Source organism: Argentina silus, assembly GCF_951799395.1.
Source record: "Argentina silus genome assembly, chromosome: 5".
Taxonomy (NCBI): domain Eukaryota; kingdom Metazoa; phylum Chordata; class Actinopteri; order Argentiniformes; family Argentinidae; genus Argentina; species Argentina silus.
In genome coordinates this window covers 16,404,320-16,431,821 of record NC_139659.1, presented here as the reverse complement: position 1 = coordinate 16,431,821, position 27,502 = coordinate 16,404,320, and the positions used below count along the sequence as shown (strand labels likewise).

The following is a 27,502-nucleotide window of genomic DNA, read 5'->3' as shown; positions in this document are numbered from 1 at the left end:
ATACGAATCAGGCCATAACACTACTTTCACATTCAGCAACTTCCTTTAAAATGCTACAGTTAAAATGCATTATGCAAGAATGAATGAATCACTGTGAGTCACACACTGCAGAGTTCGAGAAAGTGATTAGTTTCAAGATGTCTCTTAAATGATGAATAGTCACTATCGATTGAGTAATAGCACACACTCAGAGTCGGTCCTCCTCTTCAAACCACCAAGACAAACACTGTAACTAGGGGTAGGGGAAGGAGGAGCATATCCATCAGCAGTAGAACCATTCTTCATCCAGTGGGCCTGCCAGCAGCTCCTCTCAGAGCCCAGAGGCCAGAACCTACAGCCTGGAGCCTGAAGCCCAGAGTTAGCAGCACCCAAAGCCAGATCTCAGCAAGGATTTATGGGGGCCCCGGCTCGCAGACAGGTATGACAGTACTGCTGGTTCTCCGCAGGGTTCCCGAGAGAGACGGCCATTTGGGAAGGAGAGTTCCTCCTCGGGCCTCGGGGCAGACAGATTGATCGTAGTTCCCTGACGGAGGAGGACCGGCCCACTGTGTACAGCAGCCCTGAGCCAGACACACAGCCTACATTGTGGAGCCTATGCAGTCTTCAGAGCCAGGACACTCAGCACCCTATCTCTGACGCACACCAAAATAAGATGAACGACTTTGCCCGCTGGCAGAGTGTGCTGTAGTATACCTCTATCTGGTCTTCACAGATATTCGGAGAAGTTCTGGGAATATGTCTGGGGTTATTACTATTCAGTTATGTAAGTTAAAAAGGGCGTAGGACACAGATAAAGACAGGGAGAGTGACAGGGGCCATGAACTGGCGGGGGGTGGGGGGGGGGGTACTTTGTTGTTTAAACCAGTGGTGAGTGGCACCCAGGGATGGATGGCACAGACTCCCTCTTCACTCCACAGCCAGATGGCATAGTGATCATGACTGCCACTCCTGGAAGGTGAGTGTCATGGAGTTGAGAGAGCGTGTGCATTTGAGTGTGTGATGTGTTATGGGAAGGGGGAGGTGTGCTTGCGTGTGTGTGTGTGTGTGTGTGTGTGTGTGTGTGTGTGTGTGTGTGTGACACTCACCCTTGAGATAGTGAGAGGCAGACAGAAGTCCTTTCCCCCCTGCAGTCTGAAGCCCCAGGGGGCGGGGCCAACCAGGGAGACGCTGTAGTTGCTGCTCATGATTAGTCTGGAGAAACAAACACACAAAAAACACAAACATTATATCCACTGGTCTCCTCCATTCTCTATGGGTCACGGATATAAACATGTACACTCTACAGACTCTAAAGGTCTATAATGACATAGTCAAAGAACTAATAGTTGGTTGGTTTGAACTGCTTTATAAGGGAAAATATACAGCATTCCCAAACTTTACATTTCTGCAATGCTCGAAGAAAGAATATCAGCAAAACAGCTTTTCTGTTTGGGCCACTGAAAGTCTCAGAGGTTCTCTGGGTCACTGAAGAGGAGGACTACTGTACCGTATGTATGATAAAAGATTCCCAATCAGCAAATGTCAGCAAATTCCCAAGAAAACCTGACTCAGCTGTGTTCACGGTAGCATGAAAGGCTACAAATGTTGATCTCTTATAACTGTATTGTTATTAGTTCACTAAATCATTTTTTTTGGCGATAACACATGGTGAAATAAATCTGACCTAATCCAGAGTTTGGCATGTCGGCATGCCGGCCCTCTGCTTTCTAAACATCTGCAGAGACAGTAGATACGGACGTTTGGACACGGTCCTTGATTCTTTTGGACCAGCGGTTCAAGCAGAAACAACACTGCGATTCAGGGAAGTGAAACATATTTTTCAACGGCAGACAGACTTACATAAACTTAGCTTTAATGCATCTGTCGGACAAAAGATGGAGTAGCACTACGCATCACATAAAATAATTACTTACATTTACAGTTTACATAATGTGTATAATATTATCTCACTAACATAAAGATAACCTCTCAGTTTCAACATTTCATTAACATTTACAAAAAGATTTATTTTACCTGTCAAATGTGTAATTCCCTTTCAAGGAGGTCAAGGAGACCAAACAAACCACAACCCAAATATCCTGAGCGATAACTAACGGTCCTACAACAGAACAGGGTCTATTTATACTATCATAGGGAGGGGAGGTGGGGTGTGTGTATGTGTATGTGTCAGTGTGTGTCAGTGTGTGTGTGTGCGTGTGTGTGTGTGTATGTGTGTGTGCACATGTGCGTGCATGTACATCAGGTCACACAGTATGAGTGTTGTATGCAGTCAAGTATTTTAGGAGTGTGAGTTGGGCAAGGCTATTGCTGTTAAGGTAGAAAGACTGCGGTGTACATCCAGCTAGTCCAAACATAAACATTTCTTGGCCACTAGATTATAGCTACTAGATCAGTGCAGTGTATGTCATCAGCCCTGTCTGCTATCAACTACAGCCATGATCAGATCTGTCTCATTATAGTTATGGCATTCATAGCTGTTGTTTATCATTCTTCCAATGTCATCTGAAAACTATATCAACCTCTTGGCTAACTGTCCCTGGTCTTTCAGAAACTCTTTAACTGTGGACCAAACCCAGCCCAGAATGTCTCAGATAGTAAAACAGCCTCGCCAGTCCTCTCAGGAGCAGCTGGGCAGGCAGGACAGGCAGGTCAGGGGCCATGTGACCAGTGGAGACTATGAGGTGATGAGGGCAGAGTCCCTCCCTCCCCCCCCTCCCCCCCTCCCTCCCTCCCTCCACTCATAAAACAGAATCAGGACCCAAGCCCCTAGAGGGTTCAGGCAGGGGCCAGGAGAGGTGAGAGGTGACAGATAAATGTCAAGAGTCAGAGCCAAAATAATACAACAGCATGCAGGGTTCAAGGCTGGCCTGAGGGGGTGTCTACATCTATAGCCCTTTAGAATGGCCATGGGAGCCTCAAATGAGAGCCATTTGGCTATGCTAAACTCAGGGTTGGCAAAGAAAATGGTTACTACAGACAAGTACTGTTGAGTCTGTATTTGCCTAAAACGAATTATCGGATCAGCTCAGTGTGAATTTACGCTGCACGAGTGGACTTTGAACTTTGCCCCTGAGACAGTTTGCCTTCACTGAACTAGAAACTATTGAGCTGTAAAACAATTTCCTTCTGTGACATGGGGCTGGCTGGCTGGTTAAATGATAATCATCTCCCAAAATGTGTGACTGTACTGTTTTCACCATGTTCAGCCCAAATCAATCTAGAACTTTCAATACTTTCAACCTTTAGCCTATCTTGCCATATCCTCTCCCAGACTGTTGTTTGATAAAGGCAGATATGGACACACACCAGGCAGCATCATACCACAACACCACACACACACCCAGGATGTGACATAGCTGACCACTCACCAGAGGGAGAGGCCTAAACACACACACACACACACACACACCAGTGGAGGCGGGTGGAGGTAGAAATCAGAGGACGGGCTCATTGTGATGCATGGAAGGTGTGTTTGATACCATTCCTTATTCCATTTCATGCATTACAATGAGCTCACCCCATTCATCCTTTTGGCCGTCATGAAAGACAGGCTTCCGTTTCAAATCATACAGGTCCTATATAACAGATGTTGCTCTGTGAAACAGAATTGAACCTACTATTATCTCATTGCTGCATTTGAGGCTATAGGGGATTTTATAGGGAAGGTATTGAGTTGTGACATGTACAGTAGTAGAAGTCCGATACCCATCAGCATGTGAATGCTGGATTAAAACAGTGTGAATACTGGCGTGCCTACAGACTGATCAGAGCTTAGAAGGCTGGTGCTGTTACTGGCACCAGCCGCTCTGCCTTGTGAGGACAGAGCCCAGCCAGAGACACACCCTGGAAGGCTTGGGGCTCGTTAGAACTCAACCCAACACCCCTGCCAACAGCGTTTCATTTGAGGGCTTGACTGGTGCTGCCATATTTCTCAACCACCTGGCAGGAATGCGCCCTACGGTTTGACTTTTTCGACGACACACAGGACAGGACAAGCAGTGTGTCCCACTCGCCCCAGTGATTCACATATGAAACGATACCAATAAGTGCTGCGTGTCTGATGAACTCGAGCCTTTCATGCACTGTGATTTTCATGGGTTTTTCATTTTTTCATTGGTTTTGACACATCCTATTTATACATTCATGTTCCCATTGGAAATAAGATGATGTACGATTATAGAACGAGCAGATCATTGTGGGTCAACACAGGAGACAGAAGTGTGCTACCAAGTGTCCCTACCAATCTACCCTGGCCCTCTGTGGCTCAGTTGGTAGAGCATGGCGCTAACAACGCTTAGGTTGTGGGTTTGATTCCCACTGGGACCATATATACTGAAATGTATGCACTCACTGCAATATAAGTTGCTTTGGATAAAAGCGTCAGCTAAATGGCATATATTATTCTATTACCCTACAGTACATCTATAGTGTGTGTGTGTGTGTGTGTGTGTGTGTGTGTGTGTGTGTGTGTGTGTGTGTGATAGAGCACACACACATACAATGCATTTTGAACCACATTGCAGCACGTTAATGTGTACACATGACCTCTGTCCGACAGAAACCGTTGACGTTGACACAAAAACCACAATCTCTGAGTCTGACCTGAGAGCATCATAGAACACATGTCTATCGCAGTAGAATCTCCTGAGAGAGAAGTGAGTCAACCTGCCCTATTACACAGGTGAAACTACTAAAGCAACTGACCGTTAAACAGTTTGATGTCCGATTACTTTTGCTCCCAGAACAATGTTCTTCACAGCTCCTTTTTGTAAAGTAGGTGTTAGCTTTGTTAGCATAGCTGCCTGGGACGTCGGTAAATACAATAACAGATAACAGACAAAAGGTGACGTGGACGATTCACCAAGTTTCACAACAGCTTCTTAACAGTTAGAAGCAAAATACCACTTCCAACAGTCAGTGACATGTTTATTTATGTTTTAAATGGAGAGATCACACCTGAAGCAGGTGTGGCAGTGGGCTCTTTAACAGCAGGACAGGCTGGTGACGCACCCTGCAGTGCTAGACTATCACCAGTGAATCACCAGTGAGGGAGGAGGGGGGGGGGGGGGGGGGGGGCAGATGGGGGGGGGGGGGAGTTGTCACACCTGGGAAACACACACGACCCCATGACCCTCACACTTCTAACATACACACACACATACACACACACACACACACACAGACACAGTGTTTGAGAGTTCTAATGAGACTCTCATTAAAGGCAGCCCCCCCCCCCTCTCTCTGTGACCCAGGGTTGAGGTCAGCTAAATATATTCAGGGTTCAGGGAAAATTACAAGGCCCACAGCAGCAACCTAAAGTTCACCAGCAAGCCAACATGACAATAACCATCTGGCAATCGACAAGGTTAACTGTGGTCCTCTCTAACTTTCATTTCCTTCTTCCTCGAAATGTGCAAACCTCCTAATCAATAACAGTGGGTCATAGAGCAAATCTTTTACACTGTATAACTCAGTAGGTCATTGTTTGTCAGTTTAGTTTGCACAGCTGACAGATTGATGTTCTGGGCATGGCACACATTGGCACACAATGAACTGTTATTACGACTTCAAAAGGCTTGTGCTAATTGTCAAGGCTTCAGGACATGCTTTTCTTGAATGTTGACAAAGAAGTCATTATCCATTCAGAGAAACAGGATGGCCCTTAGTGGACAGAAGCACATCACTAATTTGCCCAAAACAAATGTCAGTATGACAAGACACAGGTTCTCTCAATATCCTTAGAACCAATTCAACTATATAAGTGAGTTAACCATAGGACTGCCATGACAAAGGGCAAGAGAACATCCCTGATGACTATTCCAGATGTGTCTAACTGTACACCTGTCACTAGATAAATGAAACTGCTTCAAAAAATGTATCGACCGGTATCGAAGATAATAGTTAAGATGAACAGTCGCCCAAAATGGACTTCATATACCAAGTGATGAAGTGATACCAAGCCCTGGCCATATTCAATTACACTACACTTAGCCCACGCAGTTTCATCTCAATAAAGCAATAATTTCATGCCCATGCTTGTCAGCCGACATGCGCTAATGCTTTACAATTTTCACAGATCTCAACATGCCTCATTTCCTCGCCAAATAGCCTAATTTACTGCTACTATCGTATAACTTGTACAGTAGTCTACATTTAAGTTACTATTTAATAACTCTGTAGGCCTACTAACTATGCTCTTACTATAGAACATTGCAAAACAAAGGAGCTTAAAAGTTCCAACTCAATATTCTGGTATCTGAGATAATGTGACAGAAGTTGGTATAATTATCTAATCCACTGTATTTTTCGCACACTGTCTACATGGCTGAATAAAAGAAGAACAAATTCAAACAGACATAGAAATCATAATTGCATTGACTATATGACAATATGTCTATATGAAAAGAAAAAAGAACTACGTCTAAATGCACCCTTATTAGCGTTCTGTATGTGGGTGTGACTATTGCCTCGCACTTGTTCTATTCAATAACTGTCGATATACTTTACACTAAAAGAAAGACAATGTAGCCATCGGTGTAATTTCACCAGGTTTATAGCTTTTCTCTGTTAACTATTTGCCCAGCTGTTCCAGTAGTTTGCGACTTACCTTTCTGTAGGTGAGGCAAAGTCGGGTATGTTGAGGTGTTAAGATGTGGAAGCGTGTGACCGTTCTACCACAAGTTTCAGACTGAACTGAACTGAACTGAACTGAACTGATCTGAACGGAACTGTGACTTCCGCATCGCCCTGCCCATCTCACCAGTGTCCCGTTGTAGGAGGGGAATCCCTGCTCGCAGTCACGGCACTGAAGCAAATAGGTTAATCATATGCTGTAGGTACATTGAATTCTATGTCACTGTGACTTTCATCTGAATCAGATAAATACATTTTAGTAGCCATGTTATGGGAATTGCATAGACATTACTTTACAATTGTCCCTGAAAATCACTTTATTCATGCATTAGAACGCATTAGAAACCTATTGGAAACGTCCTAGGATGTCCTAGTGTATCAGAGTGACTAAACAAGACGTTTAGTGCATGTCAAACCCATAACCCTAACTAGATGTCAATGTGATTTAGACATTAGAACTATCTGGGTGAGACTGGGTGAACAGGATCGACAGCTTCTCCTCAGGTGAATGAGAGTGAAAGGGGAGAGGAAAGAGGGGGTCAGGACAATGACATCGGGGAGGGGGCGGAAAGGGAGAGGTAGACAGGAGGGGGATAATTGGTTGTTTTGCAAACTGGTGGTTACCCACAGTACAATGTGCCTGTCAGCCAGTGACAGTTAAATGTGACATCATGGTGATCAGTTGGGTGATCCTGAGTTGACTGGTCATAGTGGTCACTGTCCACTAGCCCTTTTACTCCCATCATTATTCAGAGATAATAATGACTCAACTCAGCACTAATTGTACCAGTCACGCCAGAGGTGTCCTAATAGTGGTGTTAATTTTATTGGGTTGTTATGAATGAAAGTTGGGTTGTGGGAATTGTTGTCCATTTATCGAAGTATGATTATGAATAATGAATATGTCTCAAATTGTCAACAAAGTGTAGGCCTTGTTATTCATAATTCTCAACTTTGACAATGTTCATGTGACTAAAAAAGTGCCCCTACTGAAAGTGTCATTTATCAGACAGTGTGGGTGACACACTGAAATATTTTCACTGATTGTATCAGAGAAGTATGCAGGGGGACTGTCTGTGATGTCAGTCAGTGACAGACAGTGTGTCGGCTTGTTCAGTTGCATCAGTGGGTGGTGATATCATTCTTTCCATTGAACGCCTCATGCCTACAGGGGAGCCGAGGGGCTCATGCCAACAGATAGTGGTTTGAAGACCACAATGGAAATAGTAACATCTGTGAATGTCCTGAATGACGGAGCAGAAATAGCCCAGTAATGTTTGAAAATATATCAAGAGTCTAATGCATGTGAGGTACAGTACTTGTGGCTGCATGGTCAGTGGAGCAACAGTATGCTATTTGTCAGGGGGAAGCACTTGGCCAAGGGGTATGTTGAAAAGATTGTCAGCCTCTGATCCTATTCTATGATTCTTTTCAACTGTCACCTAATAATTTTTCCAAGAATATTACATTTTCTAATGGTTGCACAATTTCCAGTTAGAAGTCAGGTTGATGGACAATACCCTCCTGCAATTTGTTGAGGAGGACCTGTTATTTTATAGTCTGTGTGCCCTCTAGTGGTCAAAATGGAAAACATGATTTCTCTAAAACAGGATCTTTTGTACCTCAAACTAACCTGGGAGGAATTCCCAAGTAAGAACAGATCCCATAAAGCTAGATATCCCACTAATGTATGGTGTTATTGTGCAGTTTGAATGTCAACTGCACTCTACTTTTTTGTACTTTTAAAATGTAATTCAGCAAGTTCTGGTTTGTTCTGCCCAGGGTTCAGAGGTTGTATCAAGACGGATCAATCAATTGGATCAAGGCGGATCAATAATCAATGCTGTACTGTACATCCTCTTTTCTGGCAAAAGAGTGCAATGATACCTTAATTGGAGATATATACAGATTATGGCTACATGCACAGCAGAATGCTTATGTAAGATGTCATAAATATAGTTATAATGGTCCTCTGTGGCTCAGTTGGTAGAGCATGGCGGTAACAACACTTAGGTTGTGGGTTTGATTCCTGCTGGGACCATATATACTGAAATGTATGCACTCACTGCAATGTAAGTCGCTTTGGATAAAAGTGTCAGCTAAATGGCATACATATATATAATACAATCAATTGATTCAATCAACACATACACCATATTATTATGTACTTTGTTAGGGAAAGTTTAATTCATACACACCATCATGACATGTTATGATAAGTGACATTTATTGCTATGAAAAATAATGATGTTTGTATCATAACAACTACTGCAAGTAAAGTGTTACCAACCCAAGATAATTTTGCTTAATCCTGAAGAGGATGAGTGGGATCAATGAGCATACAGATCGACATTTACTCAATATTGCTCGCCTGTGATTCATGTTTATTGAACATGCTTCAAGGAATACTGTGGGTGAGTCTGTGCCACTGTGTGCTCTAATGAGCTGAACTAACTAAGCATAACAGAGACCTCTGGTATCTGTATACCCTTTTATCTATGGTCAATGAACATGTTTACCACCACCAAAGACTGGTAGACACTTCCTCGATAGGTTAACATAGTCACTAAACTAATGCAGTACTACAGTGCTGTGCATTATGTCATTAAAAATGAATACATACATCAAAAGGATGGTTAATGTTCTCACACATTCTACATTCACAAATAAATTAAATATATGTTTATGATGTGCCACCACCACACCCTTACAAAGATGACCCATAACTGCACACACACATGTTTGACAATAGTCAAATGACCACCAAATATTTGCATCTGTGGGTACTGTGGGTCTTATTTGTAGCATGTGCTTTGAATAATTGAATGGAAACAGATATGGCTGAAGTGTGAGTATATATATGCAGTAAATGTGTTGCCTCCTCATACTCCTCTTTCTTTCCAGATTACTTTTCATTGTTTCAGTGACACTGTCTGTATGTCCCACAGTTCCTCATACGCAACCAAATGTCATTCTTGCCTGGTATATGGACTCCTACACAGACATTTTGTAACACCATATTCTCATTTAGTTTCAATGTATTGTGTAATAAATATTGATCCCACCTGACCAGCCAGAAATGGATGAGTCTGATTCCTCTCAAGGTTTCTTCCTACCAGGGAGTTTTTCCTTGCCATTATGCCCTAGGTTTTTTACCCACTGGGGAGTTTTTCCCTGGCTTGCTTTTTGGGGGTCTACGGTCAGGTGTTTGTTTATATTGTTTATATTGTTTTTATGGTTTGTATTTATGTTGACAAAACGTTTAAAAAAATTGAATTGGTCTTGCAGAACAGCCCTCCCAAAAACGGGCTAGAAAAGTACCTGTAGGTCTTGTAGCTACCCAAACTCATAGAATAAAACCCCATTAATTGATGGGATGCTGGTTCCTACAGGAAATACAACATTAGGTACAAAAGAACATATTAGTGACAAATCTTCCTCACATGGTAAAGATGATAGAGAAATTCCCCACTCTCCAGGGGCTTACAACCTCAGTTGGAGACATTGCAGAAAAACAAGTGTTCAACCGTAAATAGTTCAGTTGCCCACAAAATATACTAATTCCAAGACATTTCAAAATTATCTGATTGTGTTCTCAAATGGTAAATCATATTAAATGGTAAAACCTCTCTGAATTTCTCAACATTGCACTCTAATGAATGTTTATTCTATGTGCTGAAGTTTGTTTAATTATCTCGACGATTTGGAGGAGGCTGTATCATTTGGTCTATTTGAATCATGTTCCTGATTTGGTTTGTTGGATCAGATGGGTCATGTTTCACACTTAATTTGTTTGTTGTTTATCATCTGCTACTTGCTTTGTTACACATTGAGCACTTTCTGAGAGAAGACCTTTCAATCATGGTGTTACACCATTCCAGTCTTAACAGTGTCCGTCCTAGTGGGTTGCTGGTGTGGAAAAGTCAGCACTAAGTAGTACAGTATACAACTGGAAAGTCAGCACTAAGTAGTACAGTATACAACTGGAAAGTCAACACTAAGTAGTAGACAACTGGAAAGTCAACACTAAGTAGTATACAACTGGTAAGAGAACACAAAGTAGTATACAACTGGAAAGTCAGCACTAAGTAGTGTACAACTGGTAAGAGAACACAAAGTAGTATACAACTGGAAAGTCAGCACTAAGTAGTGTACAACTGGAAAGCCTACTGCAGGTGATGAGCGAGGAGACACACACATAATAGTGGAAGAAGTGTGTCAGGACAGCACACCAACAACATCCTGAGTACATTAGCAGCTGATGTGGCTATGCACACACAGAGCGGTGCAAGAACAGTAGTGTTTATGGCGTAATGTGTATAGATACAGTGCAGGTACATTATTATATAAACCACTCAGGCCATAATGATGCTCACTTTGCTCTATAGTCCCACACCCTCACATGTGCACACCAAGCCTCTGGAGGCCCATCTGGGTGACTGTTTCAAGAGAGACATTTCTCCACAGACTCCAGGACCACAGTGGAACAGTTTGAGCTCTGCAGGCCCAGCAGTAGGTTGCCTTCCTGGGTCTGCGTGCCGTGCTTCTCCCCCTTATAGGCCTCCTCCACCAGGCCTCCTCCTCCCTTAGCCCTCTCTGACGTGGGGCTGGTGATGATGCCACACACCTCAGAGTCTTGGTAGTAATCCATGCCCCTGCTGGGGGAGTTTGGCTGCGGGGGGTTCTCCTCCTTCTCTACCTCCTCCTGGCCTGGCTGCAGGGCTCTCACCTGGGTCTTCTCCTCTTCCTCCTCCTCCTCCTGCCCCCTCTCTGTGTTCTCCTCCCGGGTCATGAGGAGGGGCATGGTGGTCATGGTGTTGACAGACCTAGACACCTGGTTGTGGTCACAGCTGCTCAGTAATCCTTTCTCTGGGACGGGAGCCTGAGGGGGACAAACTGTGTTAGAGAACACAAATAAATAGGGTGTACATTTTCCACCCTCACGGTTTCACAGTGATGACTTGGCAACTACAGTTTGAAGAGTTTGCAAACTGCATTGACACTCTCTGTCCATTATAAATACAGAATTTTACCTTAAACTTTAAACAGAATGGTTTTACCCACACAACGGTACTTATTGACCCACTCCTGGAACACATACCTCACCTTTTCCGGGCTGTAGCTACTCTTGGTGTTGGGCTGTTGGGATGACTGTCTGCTCCCCTCCTCCATCAGAGCTCCAGAGGAGTGGCTGCCTCTCAGAGACGGGCCCCGCTGCTCTATAGGGTCCAACTCCACATCACTCCACACCTGTTAGAGAATAGAGGCCAAGCTTAGCTACAACAGATTTAACATACCCCTTAGATGCTTAGTCCATACAGTATATACACAACAACGAAATGGGATTATTTTACCCTGAAAGCCATAATTGGGGATTAGCAACTCTATGGTTTCCTTTGTATTGGGCCGCACTGTAGGCTACTGTAGAAGGCACTAGATGCAGATAATTAGACTGCTGTTGGTGTGTAAAAGGCCTGATATTGAAAAGGCAGGTACTCTATATGTCAGTGTGGGTCCGCCGCCGCTCCCTGACCCACGCTGGCACAGGGCCCTGACGAGGCTCACAGATAATGAGAGAGAACACTGTTCAGATTAAACACAGAATCCAAGACACAGGCCCACAACTGAAACCAACGGGAGGCCACTGAGAGAGCCTCGGTCAGTCAGACTCGGATGCCTGCATTAGTCAAGTGTGCCAAGGTGTGTTTGGGAGTCTCTGCAGAAGCTACCACAATAGCTTTGTCCTCAGCTGCTGAGCTCTAATTCAGCATGTACTGTAAAAACAAGGTAAAGGTCTTTAGTGTTTTGCAAACGGTGCATAATGCCTTGAACAGCTTTGGGGAGCACAAGGCAATTACTGCTCCGATGTCTTGTGATAATGTTTCTATAGTTACTTACTATATAGTCTTTCACGTGTAAGCTCTTTAGCCAGGATGTTCAGAGAGTTCCACAGATCATGTGTGGTAGTGTTTTCGTACCATACATTGTTGTTATATTCTTTCTATTTTCTTATTTAAAACATGTTGTTCAATTCCATGACCATGCAGGTAATACAGTCAAGACCTGGTAAAAAAAAATGTACTACAGCTCTTTTAGTTGTACTACAGCTCTGCCCATACCCTGCAACTGAACATACTGTAGGCACCCAAACTCACTGTGTCTCCTGTGGACATGGAGGACACTCGGTGGAACTTGGTCTTTGAGGACTGTTTGCTCAGCATGGAGTCCCTGGACGACGGCTCACTGTTGGACACGGAAAAGCCCTTCTTTGGAGACTGGGCCAGACAGTACAGACAGGGTACATTGGCTGCCAGTGTGTCTCTGTATAGGAGGGTCCATAGAGGAGAAAGGAGATAAACATAGAGGTGAGCCTCATCTGGCTGCCCAGGTCCAATCATATCAAAGCCGGCCCATGGGTAACATTGTATACATGATGACCTATTATGGGTATAGGGTGTGAGGGGAGAAATCAAACAAAGTGGTTTGAGTTGTGTCTAGGGATTGGTTTTATAAGCTCTGTACTCTGAGGTTAATATGTGTTATGGAGGGGCATGTACTGTAAGGATGACTGCACTCGCCTGTATTTGGAGTGGATGATGGCGTAGATGAAAGGGTTGTAGATGGCTGATGCTTTGGCTATGACGGCAGGAACACACCTGGAGTAGGGGTTGAGGATACCCCCATATCTGAAAGGTACAGAGCTCTGGTATAACATACAAGAAGAGGATACTACAGCCCCCATGTCAAAACATATGAAATACTCCTCTGATCTCGCGAACCTAATATTGTAGGCCTACATCGCTGTGCTCTGCTTTTACATTTCTGTAAGGCATACATAATGCTGTATATCTTTTTCATCCACATATGCTTAATTAGTAGCTATATACAAGACTTTATTCTACAGTTACAGTTACATGTGTGTGTGTGTGTGTGTGTGTGTGTGTGTGTGTGTGTGTGTGTGTGTGTGTGTGTGTGTGTGTGTGTGTGCGTGCGTGCGTGTGTGTGTGTGTGTGTGTGTGTCTGTGTGTATCTGTGTGTGTGTGTGTGTATGTGTGTGTCTGTGTGTGTGTGTATGTGGGTCAATCAATGGTCAGTCATGCATCTCTGCCTGTCTGTGCCTTGGTCAGCGGGTGCCTGATTGCACTGCATGTCTACTGTAGGGGACTCCCGCAGTGCTTTGTTTGCATGGCTCGGCAGTGACCCAAAGGTGTTTTGAGCTGAGCGGTGGTGAATCACATGCTTGGTTATCCCTCTCCTACGTCAGGCTGCACTCCATCTCTTCACATCAACTCTCTTTACAAGGCGTGAGCCTATCCTGCGCACGCGGCAGAACCGCTACAAAACACTCCCTTCACTCCCTTCACAAAACCTCTCAAAACATGTCCGGGCCTGACAGCCGTAACTGCCCCCGGAAACCTTGCAGTCCAGCCTCTCTCACCTCTCTAACCCCACAGCTGTCTGCATTCCACCCCTAGCCCAGCCTCACTTCAAAAGGATTGGAGGGATTCTGGGGAATGTATGACTAACGAGAGAGAGAGAGCTACCGTAAGGAGAGGTTACAGTAAGGAGCCCTTTAGAGAAAGAAAACTGCCCACACAACGGTTACTGGTAGTATGATGATCCGGGCCACACTGTGGTAACTAAGCCCTCAACGAGATCCAAACCAACAACAGTCAGATGTAAACACTCCATAACCCATGACCTCCTAACTCAACCAAAGCCTGATCTGAACCCTAGTAAAATCCATACATAAACCCATAGTTACCCTGCCCAGGCGATGAGTGTGACACAGGCATAGGGCGACCAGGAGAGGACATACACTATGATGACCACAGAAGCAATCTTGGCCAGCTTCCACTCTGTCTTGATGGATTGTTGCTGGATCAGGGTCGACTTCCTCACCTGAGACCCCAGCCTGGCCACATCTCTGTGAGGAGGAGAGAGCATGAAATCAGAGGCAAATTTAGACAATTACAGATTGCCCCATCATCTAGGTGTGTACACATGTTCGTGTGTGTGTGTGTGTGTGTGTGTGTGTGTGTGTGTGTGTGTGTGTGTGTGTGTGTGTGTGTGTGTGTGTCAGCTCACCTACTGGCATTGCGAATAGCCAGGAACATGCAGATGTAGCAGAAGGAGATGATGCCCAGTGGGATGAAGAACACAAAGCAGCACAGCATCAAGGTGTAACTCTTATTGGCCGGTGTGGAGGTCATGTAGTCCCACGTACATGAGGTCATCAGGCCCTCTGGGATATAGGAACCTGGACAGCAGGGAGACAGATTGGGATGAAGTAATCTGAATCACAGGAATTGGTCTTGACCTTTTATTGAACCTACATTCATATTATTTTCTTCAGCTTGTCTTAAAATGTATGTAACAGGAGAATTTAAACGTATATGACAGTTATGTCCCTTAGGGGGGTGCTCAGTTATGTCCCTTAGGGGGGTGGTTGTGTAATGTGTTATTAAGTAGAGCTGTGTGTATCGTAAGCCATGTTTTGAGAACATAATATCAGGAGGAATTCGGTCAACGGTGGGATACAAGCTTCACAGGACTAAGCTCCGTGAATTAGTTATCTGTCCTCTCCACGCACATGTTCTAGAAGATCTTTTCAGTATATAACATATGAATGTTCAAGTTTTCACCTGGGGGTATATTGTTGCTCTCTCTTTGCAAGTTTTCTTTCTGTTGACTATTAATGTTGTATTTGATTCTTACTAGAACATGAATTGAGTATTGAATGAAAGATAATCAATTATTAATTAGATTTATCCCAATTAATGAGACACTGGTGTCCATCCCACATCTGTTTATTTTGAGTGAAAGAGTGGATTCCTACAATAAAAGCATGGGAGTGTGAGAAAAAAAAAAGAATTAGAAAATCAGTACACTTCTACAGAGGAGAGAAGGAGGGAGGGAGTTAAAAAGGAGGAGAGTGAGATAGATAGAGAGATGGAAGGAGGGGGTGGGGGAGTAGGGGAGTAGGGGAGTAGGGGACTCACTCCAGCCCAGGAGAGGTGCCAGGCTCCAGGCCAGAGAGTAGAGCCAGACTAACAGGATGATGGAGATGTGGTGTCTTGAGGTCCAGCCCTTGGCCTGCAGGGGCTTGGTGATGACGATGTAGCGGTCAATGGAAATAGCCAGCAGGTTGATCATGGAGGTGATCCCAAACAAGGCCCCACAGAATGCATACATTTTACAACCTGAACAAAGATGATTTCATAGAGATGAGAAGGATCCATTTTAGTATCGAGTAACAGTTAGAACAAGAGAAATAATTGTTATGGAGAGGTGGAATTCATATAGAATTGCTTGTGCACATACTATAATAGTCTGAAGAGCTTGGAAATTAATTTGAATGTGAATATAACATTATATACTGAAATGTATGCAATGTAAGTCGCTTTGGATAAAAGCGGCAGCTAAATGGCATGTATTATTATTATTATTATTATTATTATATATTAATATCTGCTGAATGATCATCTATTCATTCAATGATTATATCTGCATCTCATGAGACTTGATACTCAACAAATCGTATAGAAGTTTAAGGTTTAAACATTACCTGTTTCCCGGAACACCCACTCCTTGTACAGACAGTTGACAAAGAAGACGGGTGACTGTGTGATGGCCATGAGAAAGTCACTCACTGCCAGATTTATGATGAAATAATTGTGAGGATTCCGTAGCTTCTTGTTGCTGAAACACACAACAGAGGTACAGCTTTTACATCGTATTTATGGATGACATTATTTTACATGATTTCATTCAATCCCCCACCAGAAATGATCAGTGTTTTTCTAATTGAGCACAGATGCAGTACTATACAGATGATGAAATAAGACTGATCTGCTGCAATTCTGTTCTTCCATGTTTTTTTTTAATATGCTTTGTTTTTTTTAGAGCATTTCTGCTTTATTGGGATAGAGACACTAGAGATTGACAGGAGGGATGACATGCAAGACGTGTCGAGGGTCGGAATCGAAGCAGGAACCTTGCGATTATGTGGTATACGCATTAGTGTGCTACGCCACTAAGTGCCCCTTAGGACGGGCTCATTGTAACTCATGGAATGGAATAAGGATTGCATTCACACACACACACACACACACACACACACACACACACACACACACTTGAGTCATTGAGATGGGCATCAGCCAACAGAACAGCTGAAGGCTGAGCCAGGCCAGGACGGGAGGCTCCATGATGATTATATTAGGTTCAGTAGACAGGAGGGAACGCTGTGCTACATCATCTGCCAAACACTGTGTAGGAACTTGCATCAGTAGGAAATGAGAAGAACAGCTTGTACAGAGTGTGCTGTATTGGAGTCCACTCACTCCTGCTTGCATTCATGTGAAAATGTATAGATTTATTGACATATTCTCTCTTTCACTCTTCTCTTCCACAAAGCACTCTTCTCTTCCACCCCACTGTTTTTGTTTAAAATGGCAAGAGCCACTCAGTCCCTCTTCTGGTTGTTTTAGGTTTTACACACATACACACACACACATACACACATACAAATCCACACACACACGCGCGCACACACACACACACACACACAGACATACACACACACACATACACATACTGTTGTGTTGTGATCCGGCCATATTTCAGAGAGTTATGTGACAGCATTGATTTTATTTGCACAATGGAGATTTAATCTAATCACCCAGTGGACTTAAGGCATCTCTCTGAGGGCTTTATCTAAACACTAAGGACCCCTATAGGCATGTGGGTAGGTCATGCATTACAACAAGAGAGGACAGGGGGAGGAAGGAAAGGAGGAGAGGGCAATACTGAAACAAATAGGGGGAGGGGAGAGGAAGGAAGAGTGTGGAGAATGAGGTGGAGGAGTAGGAGGAGGAAGAGGAGGAGGAGAAGAAAGCTTCTCGCTGACCCATAAGATCATTGTCAGTGGAGATAGCAGAATGTGCTGAGCCAATCAATGCTCATATGGGGACCCATAACGAGAAAATCAGTGTTTACATTGACGACTAAATCCATGCAGTCAGCCCATGCTGGGTCTGTTGGCGCTGGTAGAGGTTAGAGTTCACAAACATCGCTGAAAAACAGACTTTCATCGAGCATCAGTACCTATGTTTTGCTCTTTCTATGTAAACCATTCTGGAGATGGAGTCATTTATAGTCCTGCCAGACAGACAGAGGAAAATACACTGGGATAAAGCCCATGTTCAGCTCAATCACTTTTATGTGGGGTTCAGCCAATGCCCTGATCGTTAATTCACTTAAATACATTTCACTTTCTAACATAAAATAATCTTACAGATACACTGTAAAAATACACTGCTAAAATGATCTCATTTTAAAAAGCTTAGGGTTCAGCTAATGCCCTGATCGTTAATTCACTTAAATACATTTCACTCTCGAACACAAAATAACCTTACAGATACAGCATAAAATAATTGTCTTTTTAATTTTTTCATTGACACGTCTTGTTAATTCAGGAAGCAATGATTGAGCCTGACCATCCACAGTAGCCTTAGATGTCTGTAATCTGCAATTCAGTAATGTGTGTATTGTAATCCTGTGCACTGCACAAATCTGTGTCAGTGAGCATTTCACACTCATGCTCGCTATCCACTTTGATGTTATGTCATGAAAAAAATAAATGTCAAATAATCGCACAAATCACACACACAAGCACACACACAAGCACACACACACGCACACGCACACACGCACACACACGCACACGCACACGCACACGCACACGCACACGCACACGCACACACACACACAGGGTAGAATATGTATTTTATATGTATGCTGTATATAATAGTTGTTGGACTGATCCCATAACATTATACAACAGGGGAGGCTGGTGGAGGCAGACATCGGAGGACGGCCTCATTGTACTGTAATGCATAGAATGGAATGAAGAATGGTATCAAACTAATGTGTTCCTCATTCCATTCCATGCATTACAGTACAATGCGGCCGTCCTCCGATGTCTGCCTCCACCACCTTCCACTGTTATACAACTATCATTATATTACTCCAATGACATAATGTTTTCATTTAAACTCATCATTAATTACATTAAATAGTGTCTCTGGAGTACGAGTGTGTGTGTGTGTGTGGGGGGGGGGGGGGGTAGCAGTGTGTTTGGCAGAGTAGAGGGTAATGAGTGCAGGTTTGATTGCAACAGAGATTGAAATGGTGGCAGTTGGGATAGGGTGTGGCAGTATCAATCAACTTTGTCCTAATGCAGAAAGCATGTCAGCGGGCCCAGAGGACTTCTTTCTCACTGCTGTCCTGACTCCTGGAACCCTGGCACTCTCCCTCTCCCCCTGACAGACAGCACCAGTCCTTCACACTCACAAACACACGCTCCTACCCGGAGGACTCCAACTGCACACTGGTCTAAGGGGGCTTAGGTATCGAAATAGAACACTTAGAATGGGAGATCACAATAACACATTGGTGGCCCTCAGGAACTTTCTGTCTTTAGTTTGGAAATGACAAAAACAGAAAACAGACCACACATAAAACAGGCCATCTGCTCCATTTCGGGCAGCTCAGGTTATTCGTATAAAGTCAAATAAAAGTGCATCCCTCAGTGGTGTACTGTATCATTGAGCCCTCGCCCAGACCAACAATGTGTGCCTTCTGTTTGTCACCCAGCGTTAGCAACCTCACTCTGTCGCTCCCGGCGCCGTCGGACATAAGTGTTAGTGTCAGAACAAAACCATGTCACAACAGATAAGCTTCCAGAGCACACACTAGGAATCTTCACATCAACCAGTTGTGCTTCTCTCACTTGGTCAGCGATTGATGAGGCAGGGGCTACGGTTTACAAATAGTGACTCCGTTATTGAAAAGCTGAACAGAAGCAATTTTGAGGAATTTAAAGCGCATTTAAGGATTATATGAAGGCAGTTAGAGGGGGACACTTAAGCAAAGTCAAGCAAAGCCAAAAGAGTTGAAATAAGGTTAGAATTTCATTTACAAATATGCTGCATGGCCAGAAACAACCAATCTCCAATGAAATGATGAATGAACAACAGGTTTTAGAGAACAATGAAGCAGAAACTCTTTCTCCCTCTCCTCTAACAGGTGCTCTGCCCCCCCCCCCCCCCCCCTGGCCCCACCCCATCCCTCAGGACCCCAGGTCTACCTACCAGAAGAAGGCGTACATGACCAGGGCGTTCCCCATGACCCCCACCGTTCCGATCACCAGGACAAAGAAGGCCACAATGTAGTGAGCCTGGTCCGGAACGTCCACATTCCGGAAGTATCCTCGCTCTATGTCCATGCCTGTGACAACGATACAGAGAAGCTTTAGTATCAGTCCATACAAATGGTCCAGTACACCAGTACACTCATCTCATACAAAGCTTACTCTTCTGCCCCTCTCCCCCCCTCTCTCTCTATCTCTCTCCCCCCCTCTCTCTCTATCTCTCTCCCCCCCTCTCTCTCTATCTCTCCCCCTCTCTCTTGCTAGCACTCCTCCCACTTCTTCTCTTCTCCTCTCTCATCTCTCGGATGGAGAAAATCAATCAGGGTTGTCACTTTGGTAACACTTTACTTTAAGGTGCTATCTATAAAGATTTATAAATGTTTATAACTAATTTATAGACTTTAGTATATTTGCTAATTAATCATTTATAAACCATTACCAAGCAGTTATAACTCATTCATTTAAATGTTTCAATAGTTTCTTAGAATATAACAATATGGTGATAACATATTTTATAAACTGGGAGATGTATATCAATGCAATCCATGAAAGATATGTTTAATGAGGCAAGAATACATTCAGATGATTTCACATCTTTTCACATCTTTTGCATTTCTTTTATAATCTATTTCCATTTATTAACAGAAGTGATAAGTAGAGTGTGATTATGAAAATGGCTTTGAGGGCCAGTATGATCCCTCAATGTGACCGCTGCCCCCTGCTGAGCTGCTGATTATAAGAGGATTTATTTCTTTACATTAATGTGATGAAATCGCCCATTGAGTAACGCGGGGCTCAGCCCCTCAATGGGAACCTGAGCTTTTATCTGTGAACTACCGTCCATCAGGGAGCAGAAGGGCGCTAATGAAGGAAAGCTTATCTGTTGCCATTTTAGAATTGTAGTCATCCAAGAGTATGTTAGAGACAATCTACTGCATTACAGACCAGTTGTTTTTACGAAATGTGTTTAAGTAGCCCTCCAAAATAGGGAAAGAGGGCTTCTTTCGTTTCATCATCTTTTCAAGAATATGTATATGTCAAGAACATGTCAAGTATACAGTAAAAGTTGCGTAGGTTGGATAAAGGTGTAGAGTACGCTTTTGTTACACTGGCAATTTTGTGACGTATTACTATTTTTTTCCACCCACGACGACAGAAAAAAACACATATTACAGCGCCTATACTACAAACCAATGAATGATGAACACGTGGCCTTGACTTAAGTGTGTGACACTAATGCTGAGACCACATGCTGTGTTTATGTATCTCCATTTTCAAGTAGAAGGAGCCTCTTGTGTCAGAGACACACTATCACCTTCCACCTCCCCTCAATTCAAAACATTCATCCATCTGAAAGAGCAAAAGATAAATCACAGAAATGAAATGCTTATTTTAAATTAAGTCTGTATCTGTATGGAGAAAGATCCAATAATACTTGAAGTGTACTGGAATAAAACCTTACAAACATATTCATAGCACCTTATTGGTGCAGTTATAGAGCTACAATGTACACTCACATAACACTTTATTAGGAACACCTGTACACCTTCTCATGGTGGAATGTTTTCTTGGCACACTTTGGGCCCGTTAATACCAATCAATCATCGCTTGAATGCCACAGCCTATTTGAGTATTGTTACTGACCATGTGCATCCCTTCATGACCACAATTTACCCATCTTCTAATGGCTACTTCCAGCATGATAATGCACCATGTTACAAAGCAAAAGTTGTCTTAAACTGGTTTCATGAACATGACAATGAGTTCAATGTTCTTCAACCGGATCTGAATCCAATAGAACACCTTTGGGATGTGGTAGAATGGGAAATTCACAGCTTGAAAGTGCACCTGAAAAATCTGCAGGAATTGAGTGATGCAATCATGTCATCATGGACCAGAATCTCAAAGGAATGTTTCCACCATCTTGTGGAATCAATGCCACAAAGAATTGAGGCTGTTTTGAGAGCAAAGGGAGGCCCTACCCAGTATTAGTATTACGTTCCAAATAAAGTGCTCTGTGAGTGTATGTGCAAAGAAAATCATAAAGAAAAATACATATGAAAATCCTTTATGACTACAACTATAACGCTCTATGAATTTTTAAAAGGCTTTGTGAGACTATTAAAAGCACTTCACAAGAAGAGGGTGCTTCAAATAAAGTTTTACCAAATATTCCAATATGAATTCTGATTTCAAGAGAATGGTATACATTTTCATATTTTATTCATCTACTGTTGGATGACAGAGGGTGAGATGCACTAAAAGTGTACAGTATGTTCATTCAAAGGCAACTAACAGGATGTCCATGAAAAGCAGTTGAATGCACTGAGCTCTCCAACAGCTCAACATGCCGTACTTAGAGAGGATGTGTCACCTTCTATTAGATCGGAAACCCATTGATTTACAGAACAAATGTTGTTACTGTAATAGCTTATTAAGTACATATAGTTTAAGATAACACACAATAGGTAGGTTTACATAAATATGCTATATATTTTAACATAATAATAATAATAATAATAATAATAATAATAATAATAATAATAATAATAATAATTAAACAACAATGAACAAAATGTTCAGAAAAGAAATTCAAATAGATTTGTATATGTTTCTCTAAACAGAGACAAATGGACGATTGTGTCTTTGTGGTTTGCAATCATGTGAATATAGAGAACATTCAAACCAGTCACACATTTCAAAAATGTTCCATTCTCAACAGCTGACTGAACTACTGAACAGAGAACTCCAATCATGTGTTTTATAAAACCAAAAAAACTAAGCAACCTAAAATATAAGAAAGACAAGAAAAAAGAAAACCACAACAACAAATCCATTCTTCCACACCATCAATCATCTAATTATGCGAAGAGAAAATACTCAGAGATACAGTAAGTCAAAAGCAGACAGTACCTGTGTCTTCCTCCTCCTTCTGTTGAGGCTGTGTTTGGATGGAGTAGAGAAGGACCAGCGCAACTGAAGCTCTGCAGCTTGTAGAAGTTGTGGAGAAAGCACACTGGGCTGGAGGTTTAAATGTGTGGAAGGTTGACCACATCCTCTGTCTCCCGCTCTAATCCCAGGGTTAGGTTGAGATAACCATAGCTACAGGAACCTACATCTGCTCTCCTCTCAGCCCTCAGCCCTCAGCCCTCAGCCAGCAGAGCAGAAAACAGCAGCACAATGACCCAACCCCCTGCCCACGTGCCCCACCATGTGTTACAGAACATAATCTCTTTTTGTGCTTTTGACACTGCTGCTCATTGCATGCATGCATCCTCTGAATTTGTCTTATTCTGTTACTGTACCATGTACACAGCACAGAGGGGTGGAAAGGGGGTACATGATCTAGGCAGTGGTACGTCTGATCATGTTAAACACAGTGAATAAATAGTGGGGGCTGCAGGAACTGTCAAAGGGAAAGTGACTCAGTCATGTAAATCCAGCCTTAAACCTCTTACTGGTGACAATACCCCTCAGGAACAAAGAGGAAGACTGTCAGGTTCCTGGAAAATGCAGTGACAGACACTGTATGTCATATACAGAGCATGACACAGGATTACACAATTTACTCGTACCAAAAGGGGCTGAGCACAGCGTGAAAACACAGGTGCAGCAAAATAATTAACAGCAATAGCCAGTTATACAGTACACTAGGGGGCAGTTTCCTGGACAAAGATTAAGACTAGTGGACTAAATCACACTTTCAATGGAAATTCTCCATTGAGGGTGCTTTTTAGTCTAGGACTAGGCTGAGATGAGGTATGTAGTGCACCTGTAATATATAAAGGTTTCCCTTTGGCATAGACAGTATCTGTTTGATGCCCACAGTATTGCTTCAAACTAATTTGAGTGCGTGCATTAGAATAATTCATCATCTATAAACATAGCTTTCAACACTCTGAATATGTAATACATGTTCCAACATATTCACATTATCTGTTATCATTCTCAATTTTAGATCCAGTATGAACAACCGCAAGCTGTTTTACTGATTTACTAAAGAGCAGGAGTCTATTGTCCTCTGTACAGTGTATTGTAGTCGTGCGTGTCTGAACCAGTCAGTCAATCAGTCAGTCAGTCAGTCATTGGAGGACTCCGAGGAGGTGAGAGTGTGGCCTAGCACTGTTGCCCCCCAAAGCTCTGGAGAGGGATCTTGGGGTCCCACAGGGCAGCAGGACTTTTAAACCAGGATCAAGCCTGTTAAGTGAGCAGCTGTGTGTGAAAGAAATCCTGGGAGAGGCCCCTCTTGGCCAGATAAAAGCCTCCTGACGTTTGTCATCTCACGCACAACTGAGCAAGCCTCCACTCTTGGACTCCCCTGGACCCGCCGCTTTGCTCACACAACAAAACACCAGGCCAGGGTTTATCACAGGTCACATGACGCTGAGCTGCATGCCAGAAGCCTGCAGACGGGTTGAGAGTGGCTCAATCTGAGCAGGATTTCTAAGGATACAGAAGGCTCGTACTTAGGTAAAAACACTCCCATCACTGAATTATCAATTCATTGAGTGTTTGACAAAATAAGAAAATCCTTTTTACGTCTGGTTAGGCTGCCATTAGTTCCCCTATGATCAGAGTCAACATACAATACTGTAGCTGTATTTATATACAGGAATTGATTGTTTTCATATGTTTTTCACCATTTAATCTTTCATATTTTCCACCATTTCATCGTCAACCTTTTTTAGGTCAAGTACTATTTTATGTGGGGAACTGATGGTTGTGATTACCAGCTGATCCACTGGAAATTGTTATAACCCTTGAAACAAAGTCAACTTGTGTCCTGGACACAGTCGAGACAAGAGGCTGTTTCACAGAGACTATCATGAACGGAGCTAGGAGCTCTTTCATACTCAAAAATATCCTCCTCAATTACTCTCTCTCCACACACACACACACACACACACACACACACACACACACACACACACACAAACACTCAGTCCCAAGAACACAGCCAGAGGCTGATGAAGTCATTTACGTCCTTCATCATAACCTTGCAATGACTGCCTAGACTGCTATTACCACCTCCTCTCTTACTGCTTCTAATGCTGCTACTACAACCACTATTACAACTGTATTGTCTTCCACCTGTAGCACACCATTTAATACTAAATATGACATTGTCTACTTTCATTGTGCTGACTTAATTAATCCTGATTCTTTCGGGAATGACTGTGTTCTGAAATGGCTGTCACCTCTTAAAGAGCAGATGTCTGCTGCTGTCATATTATAAAGCCAGTCTAAGAGCAGCAGGGTTTGTATGGGAGGCGTCACCTCCTGCTCTGGGCACTCAATGCTGGCTAGGTGTGAAATGCACCATCATCTATCAAAGGTCAAGTGTGTGTGTGTGTGTGTGTGTGTGTGTGTGTGTGTGTGTGTGTGTGTGTGTGTGTGTGTGTGTGTGTGTGTGTGTGTGTGTGTGTGTGTGTGTGTGTGTGTGTGTGTGTGTGTGCCCAAAGCTGTTTGGTGTGAGAAATGCTAACTGGAACTGACAAGCCTTGCACTGCACTATCCTGTAGAAGACATTAGATATTTAGATACAGTAGCCGTTTCATTACAAATGAGAAAAAGTACATCCAGATAGACTTCACCACAGTACGCTGAAATAGCATTTCTGTTGTGTGAACATTGGAGCAGTATTAAGCAACGATATTATCTTTCATTGGGGAATTGTAATTCATTGTTCAGTTTGCAATTTTTGTCTGAGAATGCCTTTAAAAGAACATCAACAGAAGGCACTAACAGTCTACTATATTTGTGCATCTTGCTTTTCATTGACACAGCTATAGTCTTACAGTCCTCATCAGTTAGCAGAGGTATACTATTGGTTTTGGACATCTAAGCTTGGGTTTTTGTGTTTGTTGCTTTATTTCTTTGGATAAAAGCCATAAGATAGTCTGCCTACAGTACAGTACTTCACCAGATGCTCTGTTCCACTGTACCAGCTGCTGTCATACAGTAGCCCACTGAGGATTAACTATCTCTGTCTCCCCCGTGCTCCCATTAATCATCTCTGAGGAGGTGAGGACAGCTGAAGCCCAGGAGAGAGGAATATGAGAGCATGGGTCTAATTGAAGTCTACATGTACTGTACACTAATCAGCTCTCCTATGCTGTGACTCCCCCTCTCTCTCTCTCTATGCTGTAGATCTTTGTGTGGAGATGGCAGGCTGGAGGCAGGAGGCAGGAGGCTGGAGGCAGGATACTGGATACTGGAGGCTGGAGGCTGGAGGCATGAGGCATGAGGCATGAGGCAGGAGGCTGAAGGTCCAGGCCAGAGCAGAGGCAACACTGGCCATTTATTTGGGCTGTAATCAACACAGACATTTAATTAGGGGGACATGCTGTCATGGATAGATGCTGAATAGCATTCAGGATACAGAGAGAGAGAAAAAAGAGAGCGAGAGAGAGGAGGGACATGATTCAATTTGTCATTCAGCTCATTCAATCAAAGCACTCAGTCAGAAGGAGAAAATGGAATTTGCCTACATGAACACAGTTGGCCTGTCACCACATTCAATAGGAGAGTTGTTCTCAAACAATGTACATGGAGAGCTGTCAATGGTTTTTCAGCCGTACGATTCAAGGAAATCTAAGAGGAGGAATTGACATGACAATGAAGCAGACAGACAGCTTGCATTTCACCAGTTCCGTTGGGATTCTAATCATCATGCTGGGTTAGCGTTGACATACCCTGGGGTTACTGGTACGCTCGCTGGGATCCAGCTCGTTCATGAAGAGAAGCATGTTAACTCATAGTGCTGGGGATCAGGCTCATTCCTGTTCAGGACTGCAGCTGTGCTGTCTGCAAGAATTAGACTGGATGCTGTAGCCAATGGCAACACTATGCAAAGAAATCAGAGCTCAATAATGAGGAGAGCCAACCAGTGACAGGGGGAGCTGTGCCAGCGACCGGGTTAAGAAAGATCTTTACTGGAACATTTATAATTCATAGTTCAGTTGGAACTTCTTTTTTAAATAATTCATTAACATAGAGAACATCCAGTGTAGAAAGTATAAGTATCCATCGCTGTCAACTACAGCCTTGCAGAGTGGTAAAACAGAAGTGCATGGAACCAATTATGTAAATCAGCAATCATCTGATCACCAGTCCATCCTCTGTTGCTGCTAGGAGAGGATACCATGGGGACAATCCAGAGCCGTACTTGAGGATTTACACACCGAGAGAGAGAGAGAGAGAGAGAAGAGGAAGAAGGGATGAACAAGGTTAGAGGAGATTATCAGACAGGATGATCACAACGCAGGCTCTCTTTTCATCTGGAGAAGCCAAGTAAACAACACCATTGGCAACATTACTCTGGGGCAAACCACATGACTACAAACAACAAACTTTAACAACTGTACAGATATATATATATATATATATATAATAAATATAATAGCTCTCTCTCCCCCCTTAATGGGGTGGGTGGGGTGAGATCAATGAGGGTGGGCCTACACTAGAGTCTGCACCAAACAGGAGTGGAGGAGTGGAGGTCCCCTCAGTCCCCAGGAGAGACAGACTGTCGGCCTCCCTCCGTCTATCTGGGCTCAGCAGCACTGCCCAGCAAGCCCATTATCATCATCATCATCATCATCATCATCATCATGGACTGATTCACCAATGATAACATCATAGCCGGCTGAAACA

At 43.3% G+C, this 27,502-nt stretch overlaps 2 protein-coding genes across 2 annotated transcripts in view; both read right to left on the bottom strand.

The window, feature by feature from the left end:
• pdlim5b (PDZ and LIM domain 5b) overlaps positions 1-6,714 on the bottom strand; it is a 53,646-nt gene extending 46,932 nt beyond the window's left edge. Inside the window, exons 1-2 of the mRNA XM_083670608.1 lie at positions 6,608-6,714; positions 1,086-1,191 (exon numbers count right to left, since the gene is read on the bottom strand). Of these exons, the coding sequence (XP_083526734.1) occupies positions 1,086-1,184 (99 nt within the window). The 5' untranslated portion in view covers positions 1,185-1,191; positions 6,608-6,714. The remainder of the gene's footprint in view (positions 1-1,085; positions 1,192-6,607) is intronic.
• A 4,363-nt stretch (positions 6,715-11,077) lies between these two features.
• opn4xa (opsin 4xa) lies at positions 11,078-19,924 on the bottom strand (the record flags this gene model as incomplete). Its single annotated transcript, XM_083670759.1, has 10 exons — positions 11,078-11,288; positions 11,397-11,515; positions 11,740-11,883; positions 12,789-12,954; positions 13,212-13,319; positions 14,399-14,560; positions 14,722-14,893; positions 15,636-15,836; positions 16,202-16,335; positions 19,791-19,924. The coding sequence occupies 10 exons, from the start codon at positions 19,922-19,924 to the stop codon at positions 11,078-11,080; spliced, it is 1,551 nt and encodes a 516-aa protein (XP_083526885.1).
• Positions 19,925-27,502: the final 7,578 nt, after the last annotated feature.